Below are 25,634 nucleotides of genomic sequence, written 5' to 3'. Positions count from 1 at the left end.
AAGGATAAGATTCATCATCAGCAGATAAATACCATGCTGGGATAGTTCGAAGACCTGATCCCATATGTTCGAAGCCATCTTAGAGCCACAATATCGTAAAACCATCGTAGGCTATGAAGTCAAGTATGGCATGTATTGTAGTGACGTCAGCCTAAGGTGATTTTACGATATCATAGTGCTATTATAGCTTCGAAAATCTGTAACCTGGCCTTGTATTAAAAAAAAAGTAAATGTATGATACTTATGTACCTATTTTAAGTCCTGAATGTATTTAAGTATCATACATTAACTTAAGTTAGTTTATGAATATGAAGCCTGATTTACAGTGTTTTAAATTAATTTATTCACTGTTACTAGTAGTTTTAGCTGGACTCCATAAATTATTAGCAATTTGGTTAGTTCGGTCCGAAAATGTGAAGACAAATTCAAGTTTCAGTTAGCAATACATGTCCCTACAGGGCCCACCTATTTTTGTAGCTCTCAAGTTCAAGGACCATAACTCCATTGACGAAATTTTATCTCAATATCTTGAATCAATGAAAAAAAATAGTATGGAAAACAAATTTTCATGTCTCCTAAGTTCAAGGACCATAACTCTATCAAAAATGGGTAAATCTCCATGAAAGTCAAACTTGATCTGAAGCAGTACCAGTTGGACCGGTATGGGACCAATAACACTGAAGCTCTTTGTTTTTTGTACTTCAGAACTGTTTTCGGATCAACATAATCTAAAACAAATTAGTCTAAAACACATGATGCATTTAATATTTATTTAAGCCAGATTCTAAAAGGCTTAATTTATTTGATCATTGTAGTTGCATAAGAGATATATAACACAGTAGTATCACCATGGTATCTCAACATGAATGAATGAACAAATGTTTAATGACACCCCAGCACAAGGTATCTCAACAGTGCTATTTGGCTTCACGTTCAGTGCATTTTTCAATCATTTTAAATGTTTAACTTGGTTTTTCGAAAGAAAACCCCCCCCCCACATTTAAATGAATTTCCAACAGTTAACTATTAGATGCTGTATAAGTAATAAATATTGCACAAAAATCTCAAATATAAGTTCCACTGCAACTCTTTTCTAGAGCAAAGGCACAAGCGTAAATAAAAAACGTTACATGAGTGGCCATTGACTTAGTTAACAATTATCTTACAAGCCGTTTGCAACATTAGTTTACAGAGCAACCAATTTTGGTACAAATATTTTATTAGATGGCATGGCTTTGTCCTCCAGGTCATCACCATATAGCAGCCATTCAGATGTCTTTAAATCGATATCTCAACACACGTGATACCAAAAATCTCACACCGTGTTCTCTCCAATGGATGTATAAGAAAATGTGATAAACCAGCTAAGGACTGCATGGCATATAAAACGAGATCAAATTCAACTCAACTCTGTGTTCTGCCACAGAGCCGAGCATAATGCGTCAAGAAAATATCTGGACTAATAGAAGTACTGGACTATTAGAAGTACTGGATTAACAGAAGTACTGGATTAACAGAAGTACTGGACTAACAGAAGTACTGGACTAACAGAAGTACTGGACTATTAGAAGTACTGGACTAACAGAAGTACTGGACTAACAGAAGTACTGGACTAACAGAAGTACTGGACTATTAGAAGTACTGGACTAACAGAAGTACTGGACTAACAGAAGTACTGGACTAACAGAAGTACTGGACTAACAGAAGTACTGGACTATTAGAAGTACTGGACTAACAGAAGTACTGGACTATTAGAAGTACTGGACTAACAGAAGTACTGGACTATTAGAAGTACTGGACTAACAGAAGTACTGGACTATTAGAAGTACTGGACTATTAGAAGTACTGGACTATTAGAAGTACTGGACTATTAGAAGTACTGGACTAACAGAAGTACTGGACTAACAGAAGTACTGTACTATTAGAAGTACTGGACTATTAGAAGTACTGGACTAACAGAAGTACTGGACTATTAGAAGTACTGGACTAACAGAAGTACTGGACTAACAGAAGTACTGGACTAACAGAAGTACTGGACTAACAGAAGTACTGGACTATTAGAAGTACTGGACTAACAGAAGTACTGGACTAACAGAAGTACTGGACTATTAGAAGTACTGGACTAACAGAAGTACTGGACTAACAGAAGTACTGGACTATTAGAAGTACTGGACTAACAAGTACTGGACTAACAGAAGTACTGGACTATTAGAAGTACTGGACTAACAGAAGTACTGGACTAACAGAAGTACTGGACTAACAGAAGTACTGGACTTACAGAAGTACTGGACTTACAGAAGTACTGGACTATTAGAAGTACTGGACTAACAGAAGTACTGGACTAACAGAAGTACTGGACTATTAGAAGTACTGGACTATTAGAAGTACTGAACTTACTTGGGTGCATACATCATTGCCAGGCTGCTAAAATATCCACTGGTGAATGCCATCAATACGCCACCAGCAATATAGACATAGTCGTTACTGATCAGCACAGGTAGTGTGCGCACTTCGGGACGGTAGTTGCAAAACAAGAAGAATGGAATAAAGATCAAGCCTCGTAGCAAAACAGGAATCCATAGCCAACGTGGACCCGGCTGAAAAACATTTCAGTAAGCCAATAAGTTTTTAACATCACAATGCATGTACTTCCTAGAGTAATTCATGTCAGTTTTTAACCTTTAGACTATTGGATTAATTTTTGACAAAAACCACGTTGAGTGGGTACAAGTTTACAATTTTTTCCAACATATATCCACTTAAATCTTTTACAAATACATAAAATAAAATTCAAATTTGAATCGGTAAGTATTATTTTTGTGGGTATTTTCCATTAAAAAACAAAAGCCACAAACTTGTCAAGTAATCTGTTTTCTGTATTATATTTCCGTTTCCAGTGCATGCCATGTGCAAAATGGCGGGAAATATGAATTGGGGAATGCACTGTATACAGTGTACAGTATGTCGACTGACGTGACATCGGGCGAGATATCTCGCCTGTAGTAGTCAGAAGTCAATATCACAGTATTTCCCGAGTTATTTAATTTCTAAATGAAAACTGAATGAATTTAGCTCATAACTGATCTTGCAAGCCAAATTTTCAAGAAACCTATACATTTATTGCTGGTGAAACGGAAACCATCCTCACAGTATGCTAAATCTATGGAAATCGCTATAAAAGCATTTTGAATGTTTAACTTACCACACGAATAACCTCTGTTGTGGCATTTCCAACCATCGCAAAAAAGTTGAAACTCAAGAAGCAGAAAATGGCCACAAAAAAAGAATCTGAAAGAAAATATTACAATTTGAAAGAAAAAATTACATACCAAATAAAAATGTTTTAATTTACTATAACAAAACCTTAATGCAGAATATTTTAATCATGTAACATCACATCACTATGTTTAGTTGTAGCAGTTAGTCAGGCAGAATCCCTTTGGTGAATATCCCATCCAGACAGAATCCCATTCCCTAATGGAAAAAGTACACAATCCACTTCATGATCATCTTGGGTGATATTTTAAAGATATACAAAGGGTGTGCCCTAGCTGTAGACGTTTTACTGTATACTAAGGGTGTGTCCTAGCTGTAGAAGTTTTACTGTATATGAAGAGTGTGCCCTAGCTGTAGACGTTTTACTGTATACTAAGGGTGTGCCCTAGCTGTAGACGTTTTACTGTATACTAAGGGTGTGCCCTAGCTGTAGACGTTTTACTGTATACTAAGGGTGTGCCCTAGCTGTAGACGTTTTACTGTATACTAAGGGTGTGTCCTAGCTGTAGACGTTTTACTGTATACTAAGGGTGTGTCCTAGCTGTAGAAGTTTTACTGTATATGAAGAGTGTGCCCTAGCTGTAGACGTTTTACTGTATACTAAGGGTGTGCCCTAGCTGTAGACGTTTTACTGTATACTAAGGGTGTGCCCTAGCTGTAGACGTTTTACTGTATACTAAGGGTGTGTCCTAGCTGTAGAAGTTTTACTGTATATGAAGAGTGTGCCCTAGCTGTAGACGTTTTACTGTATACTAAGGGTGTGCCCTAGCTGTAGTTTTACTGTATATGAAGAGTGTGCCCTAGCTGTAGACGTTTTACTGTATACTAAGGGTGTGCCCTAGCTGTAGACGTTTTACTGTATACTAAGGGTGTGCCCTAGCTGTAGACGTTTTACTGTATACTAAGGGTGTGTCCTAGCTGTAGAAGTTTTACTGTATATGAAGAGTGTGCCCTAGCTGTAGATGTTTTACTGTATACTAAGGGTGTGCCCTAGCTGTAGTTTTACTGTATATGAAGAGTGTGCCCTAGCTGTAGACATTTTACTGTATACTAAGGGTGGTCCTAGCTGTAGATGTTTTACTGTATATGAAGGGTGTGCCCTAGCTGTAGACGTTTTAATGTATACTAAGGGTGTGTCCTAGCTGTAGAAGTTTTACTGTATACTAAGGGTGTGTCCTAGCTGTAGACGTTTTACTGTATATGAAGGGTGTGCCCTAGCTGTAGACGTTTTACTGTATACTAAGGGTGTGCCCTAGCTGTAGTTTTACTGTATATGAAGAGTGTGCCCTAGCTGTAGACATTTTACTGTATACTAAGGGTGTGTCCTAGCTGTAGACGTTTTACTGTATACTAAGGGTGTGTCCTAGCTGTAGACGTTTTACTGTATACTAAGGGTGTGTCCTAGCTGTAGAAGTTTTACTGTATATGAAGGGTGTGCCCTAGCTGTAGAGTCTCAGCTGTAAAGGAGCAGTTACCACCAATACATATATCCAGAGTTATCAGACATCTAGCACAAAGCTACAATGCCAGTCTTCAGAATGGGAAGACGTCTGTGGTGAACCCTGACGGGAATTACATACTCCAATAGATGGAAAACAAAATTAAAAATTCTGTTTCCCTTTGTGGTCAAGTTGTGCTCTATACTATCATCAATGAATGTATTTGCTTTATATTTTTGGTCACACAACCTCCAACCTCTCAGATTTACTTAAGGCAATTATGTCAATAGAGATTTTGTTTGGAGGGTATCTGTCCAGAGGAAATTTGAGATTTAGTCCTGGATTCTATTAATCCAGTGTCAGCTGCTCTCCATCCTGTCAAACAGTTGACTTAATTTGTTAAACATCACAGACTTTAGATCCACTTCCTTGGGCAAGGCCCGGTTTCCATTCACAATTTTCAAGAGCGAGTTTATTGACACAATGCATATATATAGTCCCTGTCCAAACATGTAAATCTGCTCTTGGGAATTCAGTGTGTTGAAAACAAAGTTGATCGAAAAACATTTTTCTGCTCACAACTTTTTCAGTGTGGTGATATCATAACATGAATTATTTACTTTTGGTTTAAAAATACACTTTGATGACGTCAGACTTTGCATAGTAATCCGTTTGCGTAAATGTAGATATAGTGTTTATGGAAAGTGGGGCAAAAACATAAGCAAGTTACTCTCCAAACTGCCAAACCACTAAAACGTTTTGTACAACACAAATGTAGTTGATTATTCCTTTACTGACCTGCGATGGGGAAATGAAGTCTGACGATGTCACTCTGAATGGCTGGAAAGATGGCCAGTGTGACGAAGAAAACAAACCACACGCAAAACACAAGAACCCAGATCTGAAACAGCACAACATGTACACAAGTCAAATCAAGCTTTTGCCACAGTTCTCATTTTTCTAGTATAATAGATTACAGAAGTTTTTTCTTGGATTTTAAAAACATTTTTGCTTGTATTATTTGGTCAAAAAGCTATCATTGAACTTTTTTATAAATAACAAGATGCAGGTGTATGGCAGGGTTAACAATATGTCCAATGGATCAACACTTCAATGCTGGAGATCTAGTTTAACAAACTAATTTTTGTGTTGACTGAAAATGTATACAATTTAGTTCAAACTAATTAATGACATTACTCACCTTTTTGAATACAAACCAGTATCTCTTAACAATTTCAGAACAGGTCTCCTGTGATCGGGATGCACCCTCAGTCTTTAAAGCAACAACTGCTTGAAAATGGCGGAAAAATTTCTGAAATTTAACAAAAGAAAATATTCCAAGAAAACAGACACACCAGATTATACATGGGGAATTTATGCGTGTAAAACTTGAAACCCTAACAGACTGATTAATAAATAAAACTTAAAAATCAATAAGCCATCACTTGGTGGTTTGGGTCTGGTAATTACACGAATCTTCAGTTGACACAACTCTCTAGGTGGCTTGGATTCACCATGTGATATACTAGTACTGAGAGATACTAGCAAACCAAATCCAGTAGATGATAATGGTAACATGACTAAAGGTGCTATATGTAAACTTCTAGTATTAAATATATCACACGTTGCCATTAGAATTAAATAATTAAATTTATATTACATTCATTACAATGTAATGTCATCCCATTCGTCCAGATGTAGCAATGTGTGTGTTCATTTCTTGATGAATGTAAAAATTATGTCATCAGGGAATGTCATATCTGATGACGTCATTTTACATGGGCAAGTTGTCTTATTGAGCATTATTGTTTATAGACCAAAAGTAATTCCAAATAAAGTATACACTTTTAGTTATTATTAGCAAGTATGATTCAAATTTAATTATAAGTATTGTCTGTTATTTCTTTTATGTTCATCTGGGTATGGAAAAAAATATATATCACACAGTTTGAAAATGATTTAATTTTTTCATACACCGATGAATGTAAAGAAATAACAGACAATCCTGAATTAAAGGAGATCTGAATCCTCTGTATTAAAAGTTACTGTAAGAAGTAAAACACAATGAGGACGAGATCTGAATCCTCTGTATTAAAAGTTACTGTAAGAGGTAAAACACAATGAGGACGAGATCTGAATCCTCTGTATTAAAAGTTACTGTAAGAAGTAAAACACAATGAGGACGAGATCTGAATCCTCTGTATTAAAAGTTACTGTAAGAGGTAAAACACAATGAGGACGAGATCTGAATCCTCTGTATTAAAAGTTACTGTAAGAGGTAAAACACAATGAGGACGAGATCTGAATCCTCTGTATTAAAACTTACCGTAAGAGGTAAAACATAATGAGGACGAGATCTGAATCCTCTGTATTAAAACTTACCGTAAGAGGTCAAACATAATGAGGAGATCTGAATCCTCTGTATTAAAACTTACTGTAAGAGGTCAAACATAATGAGGAGATCTGAATCCTCTGTATTAAAAGTTACTGTAAGAGGTAAAACACAATAAGGACGAGATCTGAATCCTCTGTATTAAAAGTTACTGTAAGAGGTAAAACACAATGAGGAGATCTGAATCCTCTGTATTAAAACTTACTGTAAGAGGTAAAACATAATGAGGAGATCTGAATCCTCTGTATTAAAAGTTACTGTAAGAGGTAAAACACAATAAGGACGAGATCTGAATCCTCTGCATTATAACTTACTGTAAGAGGTAAAACATAACATGGAGGAGATCAGAATCCTCTGTATTAAAACTTACTGTAAGAGGTAAAACATAATAAGGTGGAGATCTGAATCCTCTGTATTAAAAGTTACTGTAAGAGGTAAAACACAATGAGGACGAGATCTGAATCCTCTGTATTAAAAGTTACTGTAAGAGGTAAAACACAATGAGGACGAGATCTGAATCCTCTGTATTAAAAGTTACTGTAAGAGGTAAAACAGAATGAGGACGAGATCTGAATCCTCTGTATTATAACTTACTGTAAGAGGTAAAACACAATGAGGACGAGATCTGAATCCTCTGTATTATAACTTACTGTAAGAGGTAAAACATAATGAGGAGGAGATCTGAATCCTCTGTATTAAAAGTTACTGTAAGAGGTAAAACACAATAAGGACGAGATCTGATTCCTCTGTATTATAACTTACTGTAAGAGGTAAAACATAATGAGGAGATCTGAATCCTCTGTATTAAAAGTTACTAAGAGGTAAAACACAATAAGGACGAGATCTGAATCCTCTGTATTAAAAGTTACTGTAAGAGGTAAAACACAATAAGGACGAGATCTGAATCCTCTGTATTATAACTTACTGTAAGAGGTAAAACATAATAAGGAGGAGATCTGAATCCTCTCAGGGTTTCTACCAGAGGGTAAAATGGGTATGGCGCCATACCCAAATTTATATTTTTTTTTAAGTTAACATTTTGACAAAATTAATGAATTATTATTGTATTATTTTTTTAAGCCTAACCCTAAATGTAACCCATTTTCTTTGTGGAGGAGGCCCCCCCATAGCCCCTGTTGACTGTGGTTGCATTCAATTCCATAGCGCCATACCCAAAAATTTCTTTCTGGCAGAAACACTGCCTCTGTATTAAAACTTACTGTAAGAGGTAAAACATAATAAGGAGGAGATCTGAATCCTCTGTATTAAAACTTATTGTAAGAGGTAAAACATAACAAGGACGAGATCTGAATCCTCTGTATTATAACTTACTGTAAGAGGTAAAACATAATAAGGAGGAGATCTGAATCCTCTGTATTAAAACTTACTGTAAGAGGTAAAACACAATAAGGAGGTGATCTGAATCCTCTGTATTAAAACTTACTGTAAGAGGTAAAACATAATAAGCATCAAAAGCGATCAGAAGAACAAGAATGGCCGTCACAAAGTAGTAAATTGCAGATGTCCGTACATTCGGTGCCACTGTAAAAAAAACAAAGAAGAAACCCCAAGATATTAAGTTGAATAAATTACTGGAATAAAAACTGAAAGAAGTCGCCAACTTTGCTATAATTCTAACATTTTAGATAAACTATTTCCGTTGGTGCCACAGTCTGTTTTTCCAAGTTAACATCTTTTGACTAAAAAAACTTATTTTCCAGGGTAAAAATATTTTCGTCGAGATTTAAAAATGCATTTTCCATGACCTTTTTGGAATTTTCAAAGATTTTTCTACGATTATCAACATAATCTAGTAACATTACAAAACTATCTCTTCTGTCATTTTTAAATAAGATTAATTTTTTTGGTATCATTTTACATTTTATTAACTTACCATGACCGAACTGAAAACTCCATGGCTTTTTCAGATCTAAAAAATTACTTCTGCAAATTCTATGAGTTTCCAGGATTTCTGTGATCAGTATGAAAGCTGATCTTCACTGTTCAAATAAATTATTTAATGCTAGAATTATCACCATTAAGCCCAATAATACTCTGATTTACAACTTTTCAAAATGCGTTTAGATATCCAGTAATTATTCAACACAATAAGAACATTAAGAGCCCAACTTAAGAGAAACATAATTTACCATTGCATGGTATACATGCTTTAACTTTGACAAGAAGTATCCATAAACACAAAACCCTGAAATGACCAGTTGGTGGAGCTTAAAGGAGGGGACAATTAAGGCATTTGTCCTGGTATGCATATTCTACGATATATAATGCACATTATTGCTTAATATCAACAAGTATTATTGTATAGTTAATTAATAAAACGGTTAAATGTGACGGCTATTATATATAATGGGCGCAGCCATTTTGTACCATCCCAGTGAATATGCCCTCTGGCGAGCTGGTGGTTACGTAATACCTAACGTGTCATGTCAAGAATTAGTCTTCGAACTGAAGAAACAAAACATACCTGATTTTTGCGAATGCATCGCAATGTTCTGTAATAATAGTCATCCCAGTAAGCCAACAACAATTATATATTATTTTTCAATACAAAATAAACTACCATTGTCAAAGTGTTGAAATAACTGTATTAAGGTTTTACGTAAATTAATCCATGTACTGAAATAATAATCGGAGTCTTTTCTTTCCGTGGCCTGTACCTGTGGTTCCTGATTGGCAGGTGTACATTTAGACGGTCCCCAGACACTGCGTCTAGACACACTAAAAAGACGTGCCTCTTTTATTAAGATCCAGGGTATTGTGTGGTAACCGCACGGATACCCCTCCAATCGCAATGGGCATTATCAGCTGCCTGCTTTATTACTGTAAGTAATTCTGTAAAACCCTTGATTAAGTAGACTTTCCCATCTAAAATCACAAAACTGACCAATTACGTCGTCCCAAAGAAAAGAAAAGCATCACTTGGGTATCGTGAGTGGTCGTTTCTGCTCGAACGTACCCTACCAATAGGCCTAATAATATGCATTTTTTCTTTGGATTTAAAAAAAAATAAAATACTGAAACTCCAATTCGTTCTATTGATGCAAATTGAAATATATTTAGTTATATACTACCGGTCATCACAAAAACTAAACAAAATGGCTGCCCCCAGTTAGCAGGAATAATCATGTTTTTTTTATTAACTCTAAAATTACGAGTTTTTCATTTGTTAAAGTGTCAGTATGTGTTGGTGGTCCTGGTATGCATCTTTCCAACACATAAGGCTCTTGTTTGAGTTGACCCTACCTTTAAGCTAACTCACACCTAACAAAACCTTTTGTTTTCGAGATGAAGACATGCAAGGTTTTGGTGAATGCTACATGGAAACTAGTCCACAGATGACAAGATATATCTACAAAGATCATCATTCTAGGACACAACTGATATTGATTGTGTTGCAAATCTTTAGAAACTGGGATCTGTGTTTGATCATACCATGTTTACTCTTCCACTATAATACAACACATAATACAGTTCAGCATACTTGACAAGTTCCAACCAATAATAATGACAAACTAAACACTGACCAATTCCAACCTGGACCCATATTCACAAAAAGGTGTAAATTTACGTCTATGACTAGCACTTATGTCTGCCGTTGATTTACATTCACGTGCAAGAAGCACCTTATTCTCAAAGACGGTCGTAAATGTAAACGTAACTTAGTTGGACGTAAATCTACGATTTAACACTCTCACCGGAGAATTAAATAAAAAAACACATTAGAAACGATAGCTACCGGGTCAATAACAAATGCACAAAACGCAGTTTTGTTTGTCGTCTGCTAACAATAACATTGAGAACGGTGAACTATGGTATTTTGGTATTGGTGAGGATCCGCGTTTTGGTACGAACTTGAGGACATTTCTTAAAAAGGAAAAGATAACTCAGGAGAAATTGGCAGAGTTGAAAACATCCGTTAGATCACCAACAAAAATATGTTCAATCCGTGGTCGTTCGCCATCGCAAACTGCTTCAATTATTGGAAATGCTGCCACTTTCCATGAATAATAGTAAATAACGGCGATCGTGCTTGATTTATTACATATACACGACTTACATGCAGCGTTAGTTGTAACCGGAGGCACTCTTATATTTACGTCCAACTCGACACACAATTTACGTTTTCGTTGTTTCGTGAATAGCTCTTCAGTCGTAGATTTACGTTTACGTGTAAAACTAGGCTTACGATTTTTGTGAATATGGGTCCTGGACCCGAATGCCCGTGATTCAAGCTGGTGAGTAGCGGCTCAAATTGATAAGGAAAAGTTAAAAGTTTGTTTTGTTTAACGACACCACTAGAGCACATTGATTTATTAATCATCGGCTATTGGCTGTCAAACATTTGGTAATATGACATAATTTATAGTCTTAGGAAACCTGCTTCTGGATGAAACCCGCTATATTTTTCCATTAGTAGCAAGGGATCTTTTATAGGTACCATGGCCTTTGATATACCAGTCGTGGTGCACTGGCTGGAACGAGAAATAGTCCAATGGGTCCACTGATGGGGATTGATTCCCAGACTGCGAGCAGTGTACCACTTCCTCCTTAATCAATGTATTAACTGAGTAAATAGATAAATATATTAAGTCTGAAAGTTCAAAACGAGCATTTATTAAAAATGAGCTGTTTTTTTAAAAATTGCCTGCTGTTGCTATGTTGACGTATTATCAAAATGAGCCACACACCTCAATGCCACATCACTGAAGAGAGACCGGAGTAATGTTATTGTAAGCAAGTGTAGTTTTGTTATTAAACATATTATTAATTAGATATTTAGGATATTAATCGTTTGTAGTTAGTCACTTACCTTATTACAGTTTATATATTAATAGTGAGGGTAATGTTATTGGTTGGTTGGTTTAGATTGGGTATTGGGTTGTTATGTTTTCGGTGGCACGTGTAATTAGTGACAGGTGACGGTTGACTGAATACAGTGATGCTTAGGACAGTAGCACTGCATGCTGGGTATTTTCCCACCTGATCCCACCAAATTAACCACACCCGATCTCATTTTTGTTCTGCTTTGATCTGAACAACATCTTTGAATCGACGACTGCAAAGTCAAAGAATCTTTACTATATTTTCACATGAGTTTTAGTGCAAACTAGAATGAGATGTCTGGTAAGTGAATGTTTTATAATAACATTTTAACTCAATATTGAATACCAGACTGTGTTATATTTTAGTTCATATAAGACAAATGTATGAAATATGTTTTTATATAGACATGTACATGCACAGGTGTTTGTAATGAATGAATGGGTGAGTGAGTGAATGAAAGAATGAGTGAGTGAATGAATGAACATCTCTATTATTATTATTATTATCATATTTATTTAAACACGATTATAAGAAATGTCTTATTGTTATTGCAGGTTTTTCATATGATCATTATTAATAAATGAACCTGTGGAAGCAAATCTTGTTATTGTCTTCACTACCCGAGGTTATATTATTATTTTTTTTAACCAAGGTTGTTTTTAAAGTCACTTTATTAATAATTGTGGAATTATTTTTGTTAATTTTTAATAAAATAATATGTTTTTCTTCCATTCCATTTATGAATAATATGCCAAGAGCCTGGTTAATTAATTTCTACATATCACATTAAAATGTAAAGGTAATTTCTTACCAACTAGTGATATGATATTGATGACGGAAACCAATGTGCCGGAAAAATTCTGAAAAACATACAAAATCTCTGTATATGAAAACTTATTTTTCAAATTTACCACTAACATAGTCAGTTGAGATCTTAAAATATTAATCTTAAATATTAATACAGCAGCAAAATAACCATAATTGCAAAACCATTCTGTGACAAAAACATATATAATTTTTTTTTTTATCAAATGACCTTTTTGGTAAATAAGATAAAATTTTGACATTTAAAGAATTTCACAAATATTATTGTATTGAAATAGCAATTTAATAATTATTTATCGCTATTAAACAGCAATAAGGCATTTATAAACCAAATAGACATCATTTGTGTCTAAAAGGATTACATGAAAACCAAATCCATTGACGAGTAAATACTTACATTTCCAAAGACAACAGCATTGGTGTACTTCATAGGAAGCATTGCAGCTAACCCATATATGCTGTTCTGGTAAACACCAACAGCCACTGAAATACAATGGCTCACACTTTAACCATTTAAATTTAATACGAAAGTAAATCATTTATAAAAACAAAACAATTCACAGACATTGTTAGTTAAAAACAATAATGATGCAACTATAAAATAAGTAAAGTATTTAATAAAATTCACTGCAGACAAATATATAAACACAATTTACACCTAAATAATAAATGTTAACCAATATTATATTTTGTATCTTAGATTGACTGTCTAACGGTTTTTTGTTTTATCACATTATTGATAATGTAACCAGTAATTCCCAAAAGTCAATGGAAAACTGGCTTTCACGTTTTTGGTAACTATTTCGTTTTAAAATTGAACAACAAAACAATAAACTTTTTTTCTTTATTAAATACAAATGGTGTCGATTATAATTTGTTGATCAAATCAATTATTTTTGTCAGCTGACACGTTCTGAGTGGGAATTCGATACTTATTTGGAACTCCAAGGTATTCCAATTATTCACGAGCTAAGACTATTATGTTATCAAGACCATAATTATTTAACTTGCAAACCACAATATTTGGATACCATTTTGCGATGCGACACCGATGATTTTGTTTTAATGAAAAATTTGTATTTAAAGTTTTAAAGTTTGTGAAGACTGCCCCAGAGAATCATAGTACCAAGTCTCTATTTGATCAAAACTCTAGAAGAAATTTTCAATGTTATATTTATAGACATTTTTTTTAAATTTAATAAAAATTCTAAATTTCCAAAATATCTATTAGTTTGTGAAGACTGCCCCTAAGAATACTTATACTAAGTTTCAGAACTATCAAATCAAAACTTTTAAATTTTCAATGTTAAATTTCTATTTAAAATGTTTCAATGTAATACAAATTCACAAATTAAAACTTTTCAAAATGACTCTCTATTAGTTTTAAGACTGACCCAGAGAATTATTGTACCAAGATTCAGAACGATCTAAACTTTAGAAGAAGATAACACTTTCAAACTTTCAATTTAAATTTAAAACCCATTTACTAAACATTTTAAAATTCCAAAATGTCTCTTTATTAGTTTGTGAAGAGTGATCCAGAGGATCGATGTACCAAATTTCAGAATAATTCAATCAAACCTATACTGAACAAAATGGAAAACTTGACACATATTATTTGTCCTCTGATAACCTCACAACGATATGTATGTTCATTAATGCAGACATTTGTCGATGGGAGGGATGTGATAAAGAGAAAAACACAATATGTCATCATGATGTTTAACTGTGTAACATGTTATGGCTTGAAATGTTGAAGGGGGGGGTCCAAATCAACGTTCACATGATTTCAGATGCACACATTATGCAGTGTCAGTATCGCGTGTGACCTCCCTGGGCTTGGATAACTGCCCGACACCGTCTTTTCATGGATCTCAGCAATCGTGTGAAACACTTAACCGGAAGTCGCCTCCATTCAGCCACCAGCGTCTGTCCCAATGCCTGCAGTGTCTGAGGCACGTTAACAAGGTTTCTGATACGTCTTCCGAGCTCATCCCAGACATGTTCAATTGGATTCATGTTGGTTGATCGGGCTGGCCAAGCCATGACTGGGATACCGGCATTTTGAAGAAAGTTCCGTGTTAATGCCGCTGTGTGGGGGGTTGCGTTATCATGTTGAAAGGTCAACCCAGGCTCATGGTTATTGATGAATGGCACCAGCACCGGCCTAAGCACTTGGTCGCAGTAGACTTGGGCAGTCATGTTCCCTTGGATGACAAGCCTTGACCTTCCATTGCTGGTGAATGCTCCCCACACCATCATGCTTCCTCCGCCAAAACAGTCGACCTCTCTGACACAGCACTGAGCATGACGTTCACCACGTCTTCGCCATGCCCTTATTCTGCCATTGGCGAAACTCATTGTGAATTGGGATTCACTGCTAAAGACCACTGTGTTCCATTGTCTCTGAGTGAATCTGACATGGTGTCTCATCCACAGAAGTCCCTGTTGACGATGTAAACGTGTAAGAACGGGACCGAAGTATGGCTTTCAGTCCAGCGGTGTGCAGACGGTTCCTGATGGTATGTGCGGTTATCTTCCCTCCCAGAAGCACCCTGCTGGTGGAAGATGCTGTCGTAAATCGGTCATGGAGATGACATAAACGGATGTACCGGTCCTCCTGTGATGTCACACATCGAGGACCCAGTTTGATGAAGACAGGTCCTCAGGTTATTTATTGTTTGTCTGCTGCAACCAAACGCACATGCAACGACCGTCATGGACTGCCCTCCGTCTAGACGCCCTATGGTGCGATTTCGTTCTTCATTTGACAGTCTCTGCATTTCCAATAGCAACAAATTCAGTTGCGAAAGTGTGTTTTTCCAAGTGATGTGACGACAGGCTACAAGTTTCAATCGATTTGGGTCGCGAAATGCAATTCGTGCCAATTTTGCACATACAAAACATGATTTCCATCAATTTGACCCAGCACATGCGCTCACGTGTTTTGCAAGCAATCTGACCAGCTTGTTGGCAAGCTAGTGTCAAGGTAGTAACGATTCAATCGCTAAAATTTTATGAATGGCTGAGTTCCTTTTTATAAATGTATTTTCAAACTGTAAAGTTTTCCATTTTGTTCAGTATATAATAGAAGATAAGACTTCAAAGAAAACGAGGAAGGATAAACGAATGGACACCGGACACATCGGTATAGCGTAGCTAAAAAGCTCTACAACTCTTTAATATATTAACTTCGAACAATGCTGAGTATTTGAGGTCATAAGACATGTCTGAGACCACATATATGCACTTAGTAGTAGAAAACTGACATTTAACCCAGGTTTTAATATACTATACTTTGATGTGCGCTGTATTTTTCTCGTCTACTGTAAAATACAAGTAAATTATGGTGTGAATGGACAAATAGATCTTGGTAAATTCTTACTGTTCAGTATGGTCACTGATGACATGGTCACCCAGAAGAAAATCCCTGGCCCTGCAAAAAAAAAAAGAAAGAAAAGAAAAAAAGAGGATCATGATGTTATTGCATTATATTAATACACATGTAATATCCAAACCAAATGTACCAGAAGACTATGTGTATATTTATGGATAGAAGACATGAAGATGCAAATGAAATCTTTCACAACAAAATTAGTAGAGGCATTCACAAGAAATGTTTCATGTCAATGTTTAAGGCCCCGCCACTCGTACTTCAATAGTATGTTTTGACATTAGCGTTTCACTGCATAATACAGATTGTTTTAATAGTTTACAATTTTAAAAAGGCCTCAACTCAAAATGTCAGTGATTTTATATATGGATTAAATAGACATGACAGACATCTATGGGTACATTCAGATAAAAAAAAAAAAAAAAAAAAAAAAAAAAAACCTGATAAAATTAACAAGGGATCATGGGAGTTGAGAATTTAAATGGATTTTAAAATGCCATTCCTCGTTTCACAAAATGATTCACACCATTTTCAAGAGATGGATTAATAAAAAAAAAAAATGGACACACTAACAAGACAAGGAATCAATCATGGCGATTGGCACTGTGAAAATAAACAGGGGACACGTACAAGAGGAATCTACCACTGTGACAATAAACAGGGGACACTTACAGGAGGAATCTACCACTGTGACAATAAACAGGACACTTACAGGAGGAATCTACCACTGTGACAATAAACAGAGGACACTTACAGGAGGAATCTACCACTGTGACAATAAACAGAGGACACTTACAGGAGGAATCTACCACTGTGACAATAAACAGGGGACACTTACAAGAGGAATCTACCACTGTGACAATAAACAGGGGACACTCACAAGAGGAATCTACCACTGTGACAATAAACAGGGGACACTCACAAGAGGAATCAACCACTGTGACAATAAAAAAGGGGACACTAAAGAGGAATCTACCACTGGACAATAAACAGGGGACACTCACAAGAGGAATCTACCACTGTGACAATAAACAGGGGACACTTACAGGAGGAATCTACCACTGTGACAATAAACAGGGGACACTTACAGGAGGAATCTACCACTGTGACAATAAACAGGGGACACTTACAGGAGGAATCTACCACTGTGACAATAAACAGGGGACACTTACAGGAGGAATCTACCACTGTGACAATAAACAGGGGACACTTACAGGAGGAATCTACCACTGTGACAATAAACAGGGGACACTTACAAGAGGAATCTACCACTGTGACAATAAACAGGGGACACTCACAAGAGGAATCTACCACTGTGACAATAAACAGGGGACACTCACAAGAGGAATCTACCACTGTGACAATAAACAGGGGACACTCACAAGAGGAATCTACCACTGTGACAATAAACAGGGGACACTCACAAGAGGAATCTACCACTGTGACAATAAACAGGGGACACTCACAAGAGGAATCTACCACTGTGACAATAAACAGGGGACACTCACAAGAGGAATCTACCACTGTGACAATAAACAGGGGACACTCACAGGAGGAATCTACCACTGTGACAATAAACAGGGGACACTCACAGGAGGAATCTACCACTGTGACAATAAACAGGGGACACTCACAGGAGGAATCTACCACTGTGACAATAAACAGGGGACACTTACAGGAGGAATCTACCACTGTGACAATAAACAGGGGACACTTACAGGAGGAATCTACCACTGTGACAATAAACAGGGACACTTACAGGAGGAATCTACCACTGTGACAATAAACAGGGGACACTTACAGGAGGAATCTACCACTGTGACAATAAACAGGGGACACTTACAGGAGGAATCTACCACTGTGACAATAAACAGGGGACACTTACAGGAGGAATCTACCACTGTGACAATAAACAGGGGACACTTACAGGAGGAATCTACCACTGTGACAATAAACAGGGGACACTTACAAGAGGAATCTACCACTGTGACAATAAACAGGGGACACTTACAAGAGGAATCTACCACTGTGACAATAAACAGGGGACACTTACAAGAGGAATCTACCACTGTGACAATAAACAGGGGACACTTACAAGAGGAATCTACCACTGTGACAATAAACAGGGGACACTTACAAGAGGAATCTACCACTGTGACAATAAACAGAGGACACTTACAAGAGGAATCTACCACTGTGACAATAAACAGGGGACACTTACAAGAGGAATCTACCACTGTGACAATAAATAGGGGACTTACAGGAGGAATCTACCACTGTGACAATAAACAGGGGACACTTACAGGAGGAATCTACCACTGTGACAATAAACAGGGGACACTTACAAGAGGAATCTACCACTGACAATAAATAGGGGACACTTACAAGAGGAATCTACCACTGTGACAATAAACAGGGGACACTTACAGGAGGAATCTACCACTGTGACAATAAACAGAGGACACTTACAAGAGGAATCTACCACTGTGACAATAAACAGAAGACACTTACAAGAGGAATCTACCACTGTGACAATAAACAGGGGACACTTACAAGAGGAATCTACCACTGTGACAATAAACAGGGGACACTTACAAGAGGAATCTACCACTGTGACAATAAACAGGGGACACTTACAAGAGGAATCTACCACTGTGGCAATAAACAGGGGACACTTACAAGAGGAATCTACCACTGTGACAATAAACAGAGGACACTTACAAGAGGAATCTACCACTGTGACAATAAACAGAGGACACTTACAAGAGGAATCTACCACTGTGACAATAAACAGAGGACACTTACAAGAGGAATCTACCACTGTGACAATAAACAGAAGACACTTACAGGAGGAATCTACCACTGTGACAATAAACAGGATACGTACAAGAGGAATCTACCACTGTGAAAATAAACAGGATACTTACATGAGGAGGAATCTATCATGGCCATTGCTACTGTAAAAATGAAGATTCCTGTCATTATCAACAGGCTGACAACAATACGCAACGTGGGAGTTCCTCTGTAATAAAACAAGCAACATCACAGCAACAGTAAAGAAATGATCATTCTTTCTAACAGTATGACTTCTTATGTAAAAATAAGAATACAATATTGTGAATATTTGTTAAACTTTATGGTTACAGTTAGCGCCATAATTTTCCTCACTATACTGAGAGAAAAGTGTGTTTGTAGTTTGGTACTACAACATTGCGCTTTAACTCCCAAGCTACTTTCATTTTGAAAATCTCCTGTTATTTATACTGACAATTGATGCATCAATTAAATCCAGCGTCTGATTTCACTTTGAAGGCCACACGGTTTCTTTTATTTAAGTACATTTACCAAACTGCTAAACCTTTTTGTCTTAATATCTGATATTACAAGACAATTCTGTCACCTTCCCCATTATATCCGATATATAATGGGATAATTGTGTAATTTCCTCATTTCCTTTGATATCATAGGACAGTGTTGTTGTGTTCTTGTTTCATATCACAGAATCAGTCTGTCATTGTTTCACTTTATCACATCATATAAGAAAATTCTGTGAATTTTTTTTCAGTTCTTCTAATATCAAAGAACAATTCTGTAATTATCTCATTACATTTCCCACCATCTCATAAACAGTTAAGTAAATATAAATATGAACACTAGATCTAGTTTAGATTACTCACCCTGAACCACACTGACAGAACAGGTTGATAGCACCCATCACAACATTGGGGATCTGAGAGAACATGCCAACGTAGCTCATAAAATTTTTGCTATATTCGGCAATATCCTCCGACTGCCCTGTCGAATTCAGTTTATAATCTTCAAAATACTGCAAGTACAACAACAGTAGCAGGAGTTGGATAGAGAAACACACACATTAATTAATGTGATACGTGAATGACTGGATTATAATTATGTGAAATTCGTGCAATGGGGTAAGATGAACACTTTGTTTCAGTCTTCCGAGGAAATCTGTGGCATTTTCCCATAGCAACAAGGGCTCTTTTATGTGCACTTCCCAAAGACAGGTCAACACATATGACGGCTAGGAGAATAAAAACCAACCCAATAGGTTCATTGACAAGGTTAGATCTTATGACACAAGCATCGCAGGCGAACACTTTACCAACTGAACTAGATTCCAGCTCCCAATAGGCATGAAGAGTTAAAAGGATCAATTATTTTCTTTACTTAACATGCATTCACCTAAAACATGAACAAGGTTGGTAACTCAGATGCATGTAAACCATACCAAATTGCTGGACAGATGTTTAGGGGGTGGGGGTATATTTTGTTACTGCAAACATATATTATTTTTAAATGGCTGTATATTTAAAGTTTTGACATTGCAAATCTTCACTCGTTACTCCTTTTAAATAAATGGACAGACAAACATGGTAAGCATACATACACTTTTGGCTGTGATGAACATGTTCCATGGCATAAGAATTCCTACACCATGAATCACCATGATGATGTAGACAACACGCCACCTGCAACGAATTTCATCAGGTTTTATATTAATGTTAAAATACAGTAAATGATGTTCAGTGTAGAAATGTTTTATTTAACAATGCACTCAAAACATTTTATTTATGGTTATATGGTGTTGGACATATGTTTAAGCACCACACAGATATAGAGAGGAAATCCACTGTCGCCACTTCATGGGCTACTCTTTTCATTTAGCAGCAAGGGATCTTTTATATGCACCATCCCACAGACAGGACAGTATATACCACGGCCTTTGATGTACCAGTCGTGGTGCACTGGCTGGAACGAGAAACAGCCCAATGGGTCCACCGACGGGGATCGATCCCAGACCGACCACGCATTGAGCGAGCGCTTTACCACTGGGCTACGTCCCGCCCACTAAATGATGTTCATTGACTTAGTAAAATAGTTTTGGTGTAGCAGTCCTCTTTTTGCAGTGCAAGACGGATCAAATATGCAGTAAAGGATCTCTTTGGGACTGGATGTTCTCCTATAGATGAGGCACTAAATAGATTCATAGAATCATCCACTATTTTGCCAAATGACCATTCGATTGCATTGTGCACGGATACGGCCCTGATCATGTATTACGGTTTTGTCATTCAGATTTTATATCCATTTTTATAGGTACAGTTGTTTAAATTACATTTTTGTATTTTTCAAATATGATCAGATGCATTGGTAATCATCAAACTAAAAAACGATAAAGCCATACAAACTTCAATAATTAAAATGTAATAATTTACAAGGGAGATAACTGAATCATGAATTTTTCATAAAATATAAATACAATTTCTATATTTTTGAACTAAAATACAGTGAAAATTTGACTGACTTTTCACTGAATATCACTTTTATGGTTTCTGTAGATCTATATATTTTATAGCTATGTAATAATGATTATGTATATAATAAATCACTGTATACATAAATGTAGCAATAATAAATTTGACAGTTCTATTTTTTTAGATATTCAACATAAAAATAAATAGCAGTGAGCTTATTAATTTTGACCAGCATGTACATGTTTAGCTTTGGTAAATGTTCCAAATGCGCCACACCACATCCAGTGAGAATGAGCCCTAATCATTTTAAGTCCTATTATATGTTCAATGTTACTTTTATTCCAAAACTGACATCATTTACAACCTACGGTACTAGATTGTAAATAACACATATGAAAATCAAAGAATGGCACATCACAAGAAGGAAACAGAACTTCATGATATATTTTAAATGCTTAAAAGTATACCAGACTATAGCTTTAACATTTTAAATAGAATTTTACTTTTCTGTTATGCAGAAAAAGATTTGGAAATAGCATGTTGCTGCACTATTGAGTGGTAAGAGTTTTAAGTGTGAGAACCCTATAGTTTGATTACCTATCTGGTGGTTCGTTTTTTTCCAACTCTTGAACCTTGGACAGATTTTTAAAGTTGAGCTCATCTGGGTTTCTCTCTACCCCTTCCCAGCCAGGGTCGAGTTTGACGGGGGTCAAGAACCGTTCTCTCTCCTCCATACTGCTATCACCACTAGCTGAAATGTCAAAACTATCATGTATAATGAGGTGGGTTTTTGGGGTGTTTTTTTTAAACAACAACATTACATATGTCAAACAAATAAAAGTATTTATTTTAAAACCACAGTTAATAACTCATAACAAAAAACTGCATGGGCAAGTTAACTTTTTTATTTGCACATTTCCATAAACTACTTCAATGAACATAAACAGATATGATTATTTCAACACTAGCCTGAGAGGAAATCTGCTATTTCCAAACAGGCTACTCCTATAGACGTTAGAACAAGAATTATGAAGAATGAAATCTATAATACATTTATTTGGTGTCATTCACAATTGCATCCATAGACGTTCATCTCAAATTGACAATTCATGATAAAAAAAAAAAAAAAAAAAAAAAAAAAAATTGAAATTAAAATTATAACTTAATAAATAATTATTATAAATAATGTTTTATAAACATGCATTGGGACGAATATAAGTAGATACAACTATAAACCAAATGTCAGTGATGTAGGTTTTTGAGATGAACGTCTATGGATGTAACTATAAACCAATGTCAGTGATGTAGGTTTTTGAGATGAACCTAAGTAGATGCAACTACATTGTATAAACCAAATATCAGTGATGTAGGTTTTTGAGATGTACATAAGTAGATGCAACTATAAACCAAATATCAGTGATGTAGGTTTTTGAGATGTACGTAAGTAGATGCAACTATAAACCAAATATGAAATATCAATGATGTAGGTTTTTGAGATGGAAATAAGTAGATGCAGCTATGAACGAAATGTCAGTGTTGTAGTTTTTTGAGATGTACATAAGTAGATGCAACTATGAACCAAATGTCAGTGATGTAGGTTTTTGAGATGTACATAAGTAGATGCAACTATAAACCAAATATCAATGATGTAGGATTTTGAGATGTACATAAGTAGATGCAACTATAAACCAAATGTCAGTGATGTAGGTTTTAACGCTTGTGAGAAATGCTAAACTACACTGAGCTAAATGCAAAAGCTGACACCATCGCCACTGGGAAATAAAACCAGGGTCGATGCTTATAAAACATTTAAACTCAGTCATCTAATGATGTCAAATGCATACAATGTGTATGGCATTGCCATGGCGTTGAGTCTAAAACTCTATTTGAGTCTTTGAGTCTAGACTTTCAAAAGTTTTATAAGCACCAAGCCTGATCTTGTGTTTGTATTTCTTAAGGGGCTGGATTTAGCTCAGTCTGTTGAGAGCTCACTTGAGGTGCTTGCGTCGCTGGATCGAACCACCTCAGTGGATCCATTCAACTGATTGATTTTTCTCTCGTTTCAACCATTGCACCTGGACAAAGGCTGTGGTATTTTGCTTTCCAGTCTATGAGAAAGTGCATATAAAAGATCTCTTACTGCATTAGGGTTTCCTCTGATAACAAATGTTTGACATCCAATAGCTGATGATTAATTAATAAAAGTGGTCTAGTGGTGTAGTAAGGAATGTTTTATGTGCACCTTCCCAAAGGAAAAACACTACCCATCATGACCTATGATGCACCAGATGTGGGGGACTGGTTGGGACAAAAACAAGTCCACGGAGGGTGATTGTTTTTGTTTAACATCACCACTAGAGCACATTGATTTATTAATCATCTGCTATTAGATGTCAAACATTTAGTAATTTCGACATAAAGTCTTAGAGAGGAAACCTGTTACTTTTCCATTAGTAGCAAGGGATATAGCACATACCACAGCCTTTGATATACCAGTTGTGGTGCACTGGCTTAAACAAAAAATAGCCCAATGGGCCCACCGACGGGGATCGATCCCAAACCAACCGCACATCAAGCGAGCACTTTACCACTGGACTACGTCCCGCCCCTGTGACGGTGATTGATGTCATCTCTATCATTGAGCTACATCATTAGTGGTGCTCTCACTAAAGGTTAGAGCCAGTTTGCTGGGATACAAAACAAATACCCAAATACCGGTACTATAAATCATGAAATTAATGCGAACAAGATTAAAAAAACTTTAAATAATAACCCTAAAATATTTTACATTTTTATAAACATTACCCCCCCCCCCCCAGTCTATTTAATATTATGTTTATGATAGTAATGATAAATTATAGGATATATATACACAGTAACTAATGTAAGTACTTGACAATTTATGCATGATTAAATATTATATAACAGTCATCACAGTGTGATGAGTTGACATTTTTTTCAACCCTGAACAGTATCCTTAGTAAAATAAAATCTTATTTAAATTAAATATATATTAACTTCAGCTGACTACATTTCCAAGAATTAGATATATTCCCAAAATTCCTAAGAAAAATTATCTTATTTAAGGCACTTTTTTTCTTTCTTCATTTTGATACCAAATTGGCCCTTTTACCAACTGACCCATATACCTAATCTGTGTCAAGTGTGCCTGCCACTACATTACAGTGAAGCCAGTAACAAAGAAAAGTATGGCTCTATGTTACATACACATCTATCTTTAGACTGATAATGTACGATGACAAAGACAGCAGAATCCTCCAGATAACAAGAGTTGCCACTGTAGCCAAGCAAGTGTTACAAATCCTCAGTGAAGACTAAAAAAGACTGATACATATGCATGTACATGTATACCCTGCTCATTTTACAACAGGCTGGTGCAGGCTGCAGAACAGCAGACCTGTCAGTGTTCAATCTTGGTATGAAGGGAGCCTGTACCCCTCAGCTCGCCCTGACCGTAGCCAAATCAGCCAAATTTTATACAAAGTAGATACAACATTTTGTAGTTTCGTTAATAAAAGTGTTGTTTTAATAATTTTCCCCTAACATCTGCAACTTAGTTAAAAACATTATTATTATTTCCAGTGTAAGCAATGTCCCCCCCCTCCCCCCACCCCCAAACACCTAAAAAAACACTTGAGAAGACTGTCCCAAAAATGATTCAGGACATTTATATCATTCCGCATTAATTTCAGTAATTCCTGTCAAGAACGATCAATTTCACTAAAACTCTCAGAATGTAAATAAGATTTAAAAGGAACTCGAAGAATGCTGTGACAGGGAATTTTTTTTTTAAGATTGCAGCTTTGAACGTTACTATTCGAAGTTTAGTTATCACTAACTGATTCTAAGCAATCTTGGGAACTACAGCATCACTATCATGATTACGACACTGGTTAAATTTAAGTTACATAACAAACTGAACAGTGTTATCTATTACTGTATTAGTATACGATACCTTCACACACTGAGTCTACCTTTAACATGACATGTTAAGTTATCACTGACCCACATTTCAGCACATTTATAACCACTGGTCAGCTGGTAGGTGTTAACATGCTGTAAATTAAGTTACACTTGTTTAGCGATACCTCAGCTCTCTGGCGTCTAATGTTATGGTTATTTCAGCACTTGGTCAAGAGAGAGAAAGGTCAAACCTGCTGCTACTG

General features: G+C 36.0%; 1 protein-coding gene across 2 annotated transcripts in view; it reads right to left on the bottom strand.

The window, feature by feature from the left end:
• The window catches only part of LOC121383223 (equilibrative nucleoside transporter 1-like), a 73,707-nt gene that overhangs the window by 702 nt on the left and 47,371 nt on the right, over positions 1-25,634 (bottom strand). For both annotated transcript variants that reach the window (XM_041513110.1, XM_041513111.1), the window contains 12 exons: positions 22,045-22,198; positions 20,580-20,661; positions 19,849-19,997; positions 19,099-19,193; positions 16,163-16,213; positions 13,175-13,260; positions 12,764-12,812; positions 8,552-8,649; positions 5,917-6,027; positions 5,514-5,616; positions 3,203-3,288; positions 2,398-2,597 (listed from right to left, as the gene is read on the bottom strand). In XM_041513110.1, the coding sequence (XP_041369044.1) occupies positions 2,398-2,597; positions 3,203-3,288; positions 5,514-5,616; positions 5,917-6,027; positions 8,552-8,649; positions 12,764-12,812; positions 13,175-13,260; positions 16,163-16,213; positions 19,099-19,193; positions 19,849-19,997; positions 20,580-20,661; positions 22,045-22,198 (1,264 nt within the window). The remainder of the gene's footprint in view (positions 1-2,397; positions 2,598-3,202; positions 3,289-5,513; positions 5,617-5,916; positions 6,028-8,551; positions 8,650-12,763; positions 12,813-13,174; positions 13,261-16,162; positions 16,214-19,098; positions 19,194-19,848; positions 19,998-20,579; positions 20,662-22,044; positions 22,199-25,634) is intronic.

The sequence above is a fragment of the Gigantopelta aegis genome, chromosome 10, assembly GCF_016097555.1.
Source record: "Gigantopelta aegis isolate Gae_Host chromosome 10, Gae_host_genome, whole genome shotgun sequence".
In the NCBI taxonomy this organism is placed as follows: Eukaryota; Metazoa; Mollusca; class Gastropoda; order Neomphalida; family Peltospiridae; genus Gigantopelta; species Gigantopelta aegis.
Note: the sequence above shows the minus strand (reverse complement) of the source record. Positions and strands in the feature narration are given on the sequence as shown.